This window comes from Sparus aurata, chromosome 3, assembly GCF_900880675.1.
Source record: "Sparus aurata chromosome 3, fSpaAur1.1, whole genome shotgun sequence".
Taxonomy (NCBI): Eukaryota; Metazoa; Chordata; class Actinopteri; order Spariformes; family Sparidae; genus Sparus; species Sparus aurata.
In genome coordinates, this window is record NC_044189.1 from 22366528 (window position 1) to 22377857 (window position 11330).

The window sequence follows — 11330 nt, forward strand, 5'->3', positions numbered from 1 at the left end:
GTGTTGATTGATTGTTAGGGCATTTTTTTTTCCTTTGTTGACATCGCAACAGCAGCACCTGATATTGAATCAAGTTTCTTGGTGAACTGCATGGTGGTCTGGCCCCATAAGAGAATAATATCTGTTGCATTTGTATTACACTCTGCTGAAGTGGACAGAAAGTGGGCTTCACATTAATGCTAATGATACAAAACAAATTCAAATCTGTTTTAAGTACAGTGGATGCTCTGTTAGCGGCCATATGGCCGACAGGCAGATTGAGTCCATTTTGTGTATCTCCCCTAATGGAGTCAGGGTACAAATGGAGTCAGTGGGGTTACTGGAAGACAGAGTGGATTGGTGTGTGTACATAACACAGTATGTATCAGCATTACTGCCTGCTCTAATGTTTAGATATAGAAGCGCTTCTTGGCCTCCATCACTGTGGAGTTAGCTGGTCGTTTTCTATCCTCTCCGCGGGGTTCAGAAGGTCGTAACACGCATTTGCATGCAGTGCCCAATGATGCAGTGTTCTGCCTCTCGAGTGTGTGTTTGCAGGATGAACAGTGTGTGTGTGTGTGTGTGTGTGTGTGTGTGTGTGTGAGAGAGAGAGAGAGAGAGAGAGAAAGAGAGAGAGACAGAGAGAGGAGAGAGAGAGAGAGTTCGCACTGCGTAATGGCCCGGCTGATGCATTTTTTAGCTCTCAAATGGGATATATTTCCATTCCGTCGTCTGCTGTGTTCTTGATGAAATGAAGCGTGCTTGGCTTCCCTCTCCAGATCGACAGTGAGGAGTTGTGCAGAACACAGTGGGATGGAGAGAAAGACAAAGGGAACAAGTGCTCTTACGTTGTTGTGATTTCGCTCACGCCAGATGAGAGCAGGGACAGCGAGCACATTTTCCGATAGTGAAAGATGTATTTTGCAATTCAGTCCAAGTGGCCGTAGGCGTACATTTGAATTCCATGATGAAATCCTTTCATCTGTTGGGCTACATATGGGAATATATTGTAAGAAGGTTTTATCCTGCCCCATTAAGGAGAGGTGAGACTCGGGGTGCTTTCTTTATGCATCCACAGTTAACATTAGTGGCTGTTACTGATATTCCAGCTATTTTTTTAGTCCACTAAAGGCAAGTTTGGCCAAGGTAATACGAACGCTTTGAGGATGTCTCTTGTAATATGAAGATGTATAATTCTAAATGACAAAAGACTCCCTTTTTGTTGATTCAGTGGGGGGCACTTTGCCTGCGCTTGCACACCCCTGCTGGTCTCGATAGTCAATTTGCTGGCATTAAGCTAAGGGGCTTCAATTTCACATTCCAGCAATAAACCAAGTCCTCCCCTCTTCTTCCTCTTCATATCTCATTCTCCCCTTCTATTCATCCTCACGGCTTGACATTTTCTCTCTCGCCGTTGCCCTCGTTTTCCCATTTCTCCCGCTAAACTCAGCCCTCGGTGGCACGTTTGAGGCATTAATTGAATAATTAATTCCTCTCATTAGCTTGTTTTTAATTATTTCCTTGCCCCCTTCTCCGTGCCGAGTATAAACTCATCAGCTGTTTTCAACCTTCCACACAAATTGCCCATGAAAACTGAGGACTGGCGGAGTGTAGCTTCAGCACACTGGCTCTATCAGTGGCTCCTAATGAGGGGACGGTTAGCCCAGGCGGAACAAGCCTAACACTGGCTTCGTGCACCAACAGGCACAATACTAATTTGGCTCATTTAGTGTCCTTGGGCCAATTAAAGGGAGGTGAAAGGGGCCGAATCTCAAGCTGGAACTGTTTTTTTTTTTTTTTTTTTTCCCCTATAGGAGCACTGGCCTTGGATTGCATTGCTCTGCATTGCACCGTTGGTGGGGAACCAAGCCTGTGTGTCTGATTGCTCGTTTGTTCCCAATGTGTTGTACTAATAGAATTTATTTGCCCTACATTCTCCAGATTTGGCTCCTTTGAAGGACCTTATTACTTGTGACACAGATTCCTTCCCAGCTAAGGGGTAAATGGTGCTAAAGAATGTTATGCCCAGTTAGTCTATTTTAGTGCCCTCTAATAAATTATGCTGGTGCTGAATAGGCAGTCTGAATTCCGTCTTGATATAATGAAATACACACACAAAGAAACATTGAAATATTGCCGTTCTGGTTCCATGACCCAAAGCCCACTGACAGCTATGACACAGCAGCCATGTTCTGGTATCCTCTCAGTCTGCTCTTGATGTTACTCTCATCTACATCACATTTAAATTGATTGTGATTTGAGTTGTGTTCATGTGAGCTCTCACTGTCAGTGTATGTCTTTTCTTCGCCTTACTGTCACATTTTATTGATTTCTGCTTTTTTGTTTTCCTGTTTTATGTCCTTTGTTGGCTGACTGGGCCTTGTGTTGCATGCTTGTTATCATGTCCCAGTTTGAATGTAGCCAGACAGTCAGCAGAACCATGGGCATCCAAGTCAACAAAGGTAAAGTTAACCCGCTTACCCACGACCACCTGTCCTCCCCCATCATCTCCCAAAGTCAGCCCGCTACATTGCTCACCCACATCCAGACACGATTTTCCATTCCATGGTCCAAATGAGGGGGACTGAGTGGCAGAGAGTGGGCCTCATCCACCAACACTGAGGCTTCTCAAGATGGCTTTCGATGTTTTTGCTGTAGCATCTTTTTCTAGTGTGCGCCGTCCCTACAAACAGTTTTCTTCGCTTAGTCATGCTTGCAGACTGCAGCATTTTCTCTCAGAAAATCGTGTCGTTTGCCTGAAACATCTAGAATTATGCGATTAGACAAACGCCTTTAGATTGTTCATAGACACTGCGTCCTTGTGGCCACATTAGCTCCACTTGCCCTACTGTGCCATGCAAAAAAATACTTTTACCCACCTCTTTGATGAGTAGGTGAGTCATTAAAACACTTGACATTGTTAAGGTAAACAGTTATGGGGTGAAAGCTCGTATTGCAAGGTCCATTGCAAACACTGTTGGTGCGCAAACTGTGTTTCTAGATGTTAGTCATTGAATCATGATTGATGCGTTGAATGTTGATCAGTCAGAAATGTAAAGGCAGCTACTGTGGTGAGAGAAAGTGACCAGAAAAAAAGGTTTGCCAGTCATACATGCAGCTTAGCACAGATCATGTTCATCCTATTACCCATGACATCATAGGCTTATGAGCAAATACTACATATTTGGACATGAAAGTCAAAAGCAACTAAAAAAGAGAAAGAGTTTTATTTATATTTCTTTTTGTTATGATTTGGTAACTTTGCATTAATATGTAAGTAGCAGATCAGTGGGTCTGCTACTACTTTTATAATGATGTGTAGTTCAAGCTAATGAAAAGTACTCAATACTCAAGTGAAGACAAAGTCCCTTAAAGGAACACTATGTAACTTCGTAGTGATTCTGGAGGAAGGTACTTTATTGTCTAGTCTCATTCCCAGGGTGTCAAATGCTGACAACCGGAGAATTACTGCTTAGATGAAGTGGTGGCTGCGGTGTACATGGCCACTCGCCCGACGTTAGCTGGGATCAGCTCCAGCCACCCATGGTGACGGAGGAGTGGTTAGAGATAATGGATAATGTTCTAACCCAAGTTACTCTACTGTAATCACTGATGTACCTGACAATGTATCATCTTGAAGCATCAAACTGCTGTGTGCTCACTGGAAATTTAAAGTAGCAACAAACCCCAGAACACTTACATAAACATCTCTCCCAGACAGAGTGATTTCCTCCATCTGCTGCTTTTTTTACTGATAAAAAAAACAAAATTACAGAAAACACAAACTTACCCGTGTGTGTTGCGGAAACTTTTTCACTTTGTCCCGAAATACTTCTATCCAGAAACAATCTCCAGTCGATATTAGCCAAGTCGTTAGAGCCGCTGAGGGGAATCAATTTGGGCCCAGACTCGAGGCGCACTGGGATTTTGCAAAGCTCAAATGACGCAAGCTTCTTGTCCCCGAGCACCCCATGACCACTTTCTTCAGTTTTTTTCTCGTTGTTGCTGGACTCATCACCAGCTCTCAATCTGACCAGCCAACTCGGAAAACTCTGGTAACTTCAGAACACCTGTGCATGTTGGACAAAAAAACAACAGCCCACCCAAACAGAGGCAAGCTGCCGTAAGCAGCAGTTTGCTTAGAAAAAAAAAAAAAAGGGCCATAAAAAAACAATAGATAACACTGCAGAGGTACAGCAGTGGAAGTTTATGTGTTTAAGCCAGAGGCGGAACATACACAGTCAGCAATGTCCATTTTATTGGCTGGCTTTAACTATTTTATGTCTTGCGTTAACACATACAGCATCAAATCAATAATGCAGATAGTGTAGATAGCAATTCCATGCACTAATAATCAGATTAGTTATCCCCTTTCAACATTATTTAGAATACATGAGCTTCAGAGCCTCTAGCGCTGCACGGCAGACTCAGTGTTACGGCTTTTAGAATCAGATTCCTTTTACGCCCACATGCCGCCTTTTCTCTCATCTTCTTTGTAGTAGTCGTAGTTGCTATTAGTGGTGCGTAGCATGTAGAATCTCTCAGTCACTCCGTCCTTGTTTTGCCAGTTTTGTCCTCTTATCTTCAAGAGCACAGGATGTTAAAATTGCTGCCTGCTTACTATGATTATGCCTGTACACCCCTGCAGAAGTCGTGTTATTTCGATCATTGTTTCTGTTCATGTGTGAATGCTGCAGCCTGTTGGAGTTTGTGGTGAGAGAGCTGGTGAGAGAGAGAGAGAGAGAGAGAAGGAGAGGAGGGTGAGGTGTAAGCACCAAGCAACAACTGCCCCGCTCACCTGCTGGAGGTGTGGGAACAATGCTATTGTTTCAGGGCAGAGTTGTCAGTGACTGTAAACCCCCCTCCCTCACCTCCCTCCCCCTTCTTCTCTCTCTTTCTCCCACCCCCCCACCTCTCTGTCTCCCTCTCGTCTCTCCCTCCTTGTCTGCTCCCTCCCATTTCATCACCACAGAGGGAAAAGCGATGGAGCATTTCGTCTGCCGGAGGTGAAAAGAACTCGTCGAGTGTAAGTAGAGGGGCTCTCTGGCAGATAGAGAGAGAGAGAGAGAGAGAGAGAGAGAGAGAGAGGGATGAGATGGGGCGCTCTGGGGCAAGGAGGGGGGGGGGACAGAGGCAGGCAGAGATGGCGAAAAGGGAACGGATAGACACGCAGTGGCAGCACAATCGCGTTAGCCTAGTCTCCCAGGGATAAAGTTGGGCTTAACTGCAGCATTACCCACACTCCTGCATTACAAAATGTTCCTTCGCCAGCATTTAGCATGCAAATTGGCTCCCAGATTATGCCTTTTGTATTCATTTTACCGACTGTCAGGCTGTGACGCAGGGAGAATGATAATCAGGCAGATATTGCCCCCTAGCGCTCCGTTGACGATCATCACACTGCAAGAGGGGGAAGGGAGTGCTGTGCTACTGCAGCTCAATGTGTGTGTGTGTGTGTGCGTGTCCGTGTCGGATCAAGAGATAGACAGGGAATGAGGGCGTGAATAGCTCAAAGTGAATTCCATGTGAATTCCCCTCTATAAGTGTTGGTGCAGTGAAGGGAGGTGGGATTGTGGCAAAAGAATACAGCGAACAGAACGGTAGCTGAGCTGCAGTTCCACTGGTGCGCTAATGGATTTCATGTAGATGTAGATTCTTACCGGACTATAGGGGGGAAGCAGGGCATTCCCTCTCATATATATTCATTTAGCATACGTTGTCCAGCAAGACATGTTTTGTGAGTGATCGTCCTCTTAATGTTTGTTTCGTGTATAAAATATTCAGCTCCGTGCAGTCCAAAGAGCTCTGCTGCAGCTGAGTCAACTGTGTCTCTGAAGAACCCCACAAGTAGTCCGTCTTATCTATTCATATTTTTTTGTCCATGTGTGTTTTGCTTTTACGGATCCCACGTGTCTTTCCCAGCTCCTTTCCGTGGAAATCATTATTTCTGAGATAATGTGTGCAATGTGAATAAATGGCCCTTATCTCATGCATAATGCTGCCTCTAATGCCGCTTTTTCAGCTAATCCCCCCAACATGTATTTTACATGCTTTGTGGGAACGTCTGCGGATCACATGCAGCGATCACAGAACCCGAGCCTAGAAGGTTTCATGCTTCTGAAAAAAAATTACTGATTGGGAGAGGTGAGAGATGAGGGACAGGTTTCAGACGTGTAAATAACAGAACGGTGGTAACATTTATCATAGACAGACAGAAGGGCGCTTTGAACTACAGGTATGTATGGTCGTGCTTTTGAGTATATGTGAGGTCTCAGAAATGGACCAGAGGGGTTGGCCACTATGAGTGTATGTGGATATTCTAAAGGTTAAAGACAGATTTAAACTACTGTGAGCACATATTTAAGCGTATCCATCTCTAAATGTGTGGTCGAATGGCTATGATTTCCAGGTATTTTATTAAATAAAGTGTTGACCTATCTTTCATGATAATACGATGCTCGCCAGCTTCTGTCCGACACTGCTAGAGGTGCATACAGGCATATGATCAGCATCCTTTGAAACAAGCATGACGTTTTAGAGATCATCTTATACATTTTATTTTGAGACAAAACCAGAAATGAATGCATCCAATACTTCAGGAAGCGCAGCAGGTCAGAATTAAGGCAGGAAAGCAGGTCCTTATTAACTCAACAGTATGCCCCCGGGGCGAGCATGAACTGCTCCCAAGCTCCTGGCTTCCAAAGTTACGTGCTCATAATCGATTGAAATCAAGTTTAAGCAAATAAATCCAAATTAAGCTCTCTTCTGGCTCCAAAACAATCAAGACAGCACCGGCTGTAATGTCAACCTCGAGGCTTAGTCCACAAACCAATGGGCGATGTCGAGGTAGGTTTACCCTCGGATTGAACCAACGGCCGCCAAGTTGCATTGTGGGTAATGGAGGTGGCAGGTTTGGACAATGAAGAAGATTGTGTAGAGTAAATTATACAGTACCTCTGGTTGTGCTGCATCATTCCGATCCCTTTTATTCACACTGTTGCGAGCCTGACAGTCTTATGTAAGAATACAATGCTAAATCGGTGGAGCGCACTCTTAAGATGCTAAATATAGCATGGTAAAGGTACAAATTCAAGCAGAATGTCCTCACCCTTGGGTTTACATGGTGCATATTAAAAAATGGTGTTCAAAGTGTAATAATAAGACTCGGCTCGTATGAAAACAGTGCTTTCCTCTTGTACCTTTTTTTTAACATCTACACGGTGCCTTCTTTGCAGTGTACTTGTCCTTAGATGGCCTTTTCCTTGTCCTATTTCTCCACCAGGACAAGTCCACCCCAGAGGACCAGAGCTCCTGGGACAGCTTCAAGACCATGACCCCCGAGCTGTCCATTGTACCCGGGGAGCAGAAGGACCGAATGGAGCTGCACAATAAGAACTGGGACTCGTCCTCCGCCAACACACCCGATTCGTCTGAGGGAGACTTCCAGACTGAAGTGTGAAGACGCAGACGACACTCACTCAAATACAAACATGCTCACGTCGAGACACAGAGGCACACAGAGAGACTGAACCTCCGCAAAGTTATACATAAGTGATTTTCCGCGAAGATCTCACACACACACTGCTCCCCGTCTCCTGCAATGTGCTCTGTTGGATCCCATACTGTATTTGTTTACTGCTGCAGAGGACAGACATGAAAAGAAGACTGTTCTACTCTATATTTTTCGCAAAGACTACTGAAAAAGAACAGGGGCTTGACACGTCTGGGACTGACAACATTTTTTTAAATGAACTTAAAAACACTATGAGAAACTTATTTCTGAGAAAAAATGTCTTGATTTTATTCTGGAGAAAAAAAAAAAAGAAAATCTCTTTCAAATGTTTGATGATTTGGGGGGGAAAAGAGAAAAAAGAAGAATATTTCTGCACCGTTCCGTTTTTTTTATAGCAAGGGGAAGTAAAATCTCACCGAGGTTTCTCACACTGGTAGCACCCTTAGGCCTCCTGATTTCATTTATTTCCTTTTCCCTTCTAACGGATGACGACAGCATTCTGTGTCTCAGTCTATCCTTTTTTTTTTTATTTCATCTGTTTCTTTTTTGATGGAGCGGGGATGAGGGATAGGGGAAGACGCTGCTCATTGATATGTGCCATCCTGTCTGCTTTTTTCAGGTTCCAGTTCAGCAGTCCCATCCATCCATTCCTCTCACGTCCTCTGTGTCAACATTGTATCCCCCCCTTTTCTGTATTTTCTATGGTTTAGTTAAAAAAAAAACTAAAAAAAAACGTCCTCCCATATGGTTTGAAACTTTTAATGAAAAAATAATATGATTGAAACAAATAACCGAGTTGTGTTCTATGGTCTTACTGTTCAAGAAGAACTGATTTATTTTCAGACTGGTTTGGTTTGTGCTTGTGCTGCCTTTTTTCCTTCGCCCCTTTTTCTTTTTTTTTACTGTTTCTTTCTTGTAAGAATTCACCCATGTGGAACTTGGAAAAAAAAACAAAAAAACAAGACAATTTAGGACACACACACGGCACATACATGTGAGCTTTGCCTTCTGAGGAAATGTGCGCCGCATGTTATCCACCCATGAGGCAAACGAAGGATAGCGATCACATGCAGAATCTCACGTTGCTCCTTCTCCCGCTGCTCGGAGATAAAAGCCTCTAAAGATTGCAGCATCTGAATCCATTTCAGCCATCACCAATCACACTTAATGCCAGGAAAAGAGAGTATCTCGAGTCATTTTCAGCCCAAATGGAATCCACGCCGGCTCTGTTTCGCATCTCGCAATATGCCACTTTGATTGAAATATCGATCAGTTTAGTCACGGTGGAATTATTAGAAGCTTCACGTGACCTAAGAGCTTTTCCAAGCCAATAGTATGTGAAACTAAACACCACCTGAGCCAGATTTTCTTATTTTTCAAGAACCCCATAATAGATTTTAAGATAAACATGCCTCCCTTTGCTTTTGTCTGCCGCCTTCCTCCATTTCTGTTTCTGCCCACCCAGTGTCATGCTGCCAGGAGGCATGACATCCTTGTGTTAGCAGACGAGCCAGATGTATAAATCCTCATGGATCCCCATCCGTGTGATTGTATTCTGCACTTGCGAGCACAGCAGCTTCAGAAAGAGGGTAAAATACAAAGGCAGGGGTGGCACCATAGAGGTTAAAATGCTACAAGTTAGCCGACTGAAGAGGAGACACCAAAAAAAAAAAAAAAAAAAAAAAAAAGCCAGTGGGGATTCCTATTTGACATTCTACATCCGTTCTTCAGTGGCTACAAGAGAAAAACCAGTTTCTCGCTGTTGCTACATTAGCACATCAGCCCTCTGCACACCGACGGAAAGAGACAGAGTGTCAGGGTGCAGGAGGAATTCAGTAGATGGCTTGATAACTTCTATGTCGATGTTCAAAGCAGCTCCCATTAATCTCACAGTCTGAGAAAGAGATGAGTGAAATTTTGTGCTAGACGAAATGGTAACCAAGGAAGAAGAACCAAAACTATATAGCAAGGAAGCTAGAGGCAGGCGGCGATGCAGATGAAGAAGGGAGGGAGTGCTCAAAACAGTAATTATCCGGGGAAGGCGATTTGTCCTGACATTTTCCAATGGAGCCCTCAAACCATCTGTTTAAAGATCCCTAATGTGGTAGTAGTGCGGTGCAGCGCAGATGGTGAGACAAGAGTGAGGGCCCTATAACCTTTCAAGCTAATCAGCAGATAAGAAAACCTACAGCCCACTCCGCCTCGGAGGAGAGGCGAACGTCGGGCCCCTCGTTGCCCGACTAAGGTCACATTCACCTGACCTTCTGCCAGGCTCAGGACCTCCATAGCGAGTCCAAACAGAAGAAAAGCGGGGCACCGTCGGCCCCACAGTCTCAGACAGTGGGTGTTGCTGTGTAGCAGAAGAAAACATCGGTGTCAGGGGACACAGATTTGACCTTTACACAGACAAATTAGTTTGTTTTTTTTGTACAGGTTATTTTAGAGAGAAAAGTTCAAAATGGATTCCCAAAAAGGCCTTGTTCCCATGGTAACCTATAGATGGACTCTGAGAGAAAGAATTGTAAATGTTTGATGTCTTGTTCTTTTTTCCTCACTCCTTCGCTCATTGCACATGAACAGTCTGACAGGTTTCTGGATTCTTTTAAGTTTTCACCAACAAGGAACGGTAAGTGAGATTGCTGCTTGGCCTGATTGAGACTGAGCCGTTGAACGCGCCACCACAACGAAGGATCGTCTAGCAAAACTTTTACACTTTTTCTTTTCTGGTACGGTGAAAATGCTGACGCGTGGAGACGTCAGTGTGTCATCTTTGTTTTGCTTTGTGTGTTGAAAGCCTGCCAAACTCAACAGCCCATAAGCAGCCCATTTAAACATGGGCGCGCCAATTTTGCAACTTAACTCCCGAAACCTACTATGGTCACCTCCACCCTCCACCTTCAGCTTTTTCGATGCTTGGGTGTTAACCAACTGCTCCAACCATCCAACATTCCAGTTGATTTATTACTGAAAAACCCCTCCCTTTCCTTTAGTCCCTCATTTTTGTTCTTTTTATACATAAGATTGTACAAATTAGTCCTCTAATGTTTTCATAGTGTCTTTTTTATATGAAAATAAATTTTCAAATTGATCTCCGTGTCTCATATGTGTATGCGCGCCGCTTCGAGGGCATCTGTGGACGAGAAACAACTGGGCTCACTCTTGATTTGCGGCTTACACCCAACTCTCCAATCCCATGTTTTCATAATAACACTCTGGGTGTGAGGCATGACGGACTCTGTCACCCAGAAGCACTGAAGCTTAACTGTGACCAATCAGAGGCGCCGCTGGTCTGTCTGAAAATGTAACAGGAATAGTTCTGTGGGTTTGAAGATGTTGCATTGGAATGACCACAGGGGTAAATGTCAACTCAAAGTGATTATTTCATTAAAAATGTATCAACTTTGAGCGATATTTATGCTAATAATGATCCTCTTCCAAAGTGGAATTTCCCCCAAAAATGGTTTTGTTATGTAACATGATGAAAATGGTCACAGTGGACAAGCTTTAATAGTCCAGTCAGCAGCGCTGGAATGAAGGAACGCAGAGGGGATGACACAGTGCGCATGCCTCAGTCACTCTACGCTTGCTTTCCAAGGGGCTTGTGGGTAATTAAGTGTGGATGAGTCTGTCCATGGCTGCCATCACTCGCCCTGGAGAAAGGCCACCAACTGGAGCTTTCTCAAGGGAGTAAGAGGGGCGGAGAGAGGTCAGACGGGGGAGAAAATAGAGAATCCAGCCCCAAGGATGAGATGCATGGTGACACAGCAAACGCAAGGAAGCCATTTTCACATTACCACAGGCAATGGAGTCACAGTGGTTGGAGTGCCCCTTGGTTATT

At 44.3% G+C, this 11330-nt stretch overlaps 1 protein-coding gene across 1 annotated transcript in view; it reads left to right on the plus strand.

The window, feature by feature from the left end:
- adgrb2 (adhesion G protein-coupled receptor B2) overlaps positions 1–10580 on the plus strand; it is a 247813-nt gene extending 237233 nt beyond the window's left edge. Inside the window, exon 36 of the mRNA XM_030411455.1 lies at positions 7262–10580. Coding sequence (XP_030267315.1) covers positions 7262–7371 — 110 coding nt within the window. The 3' untranslated portion in view covers positions 7372–10580. The remainder of the gene's footprint in view (positions 1–7261) is intronic.
- Positions 10581–11330: the final 750 nt, after the last annotated feature.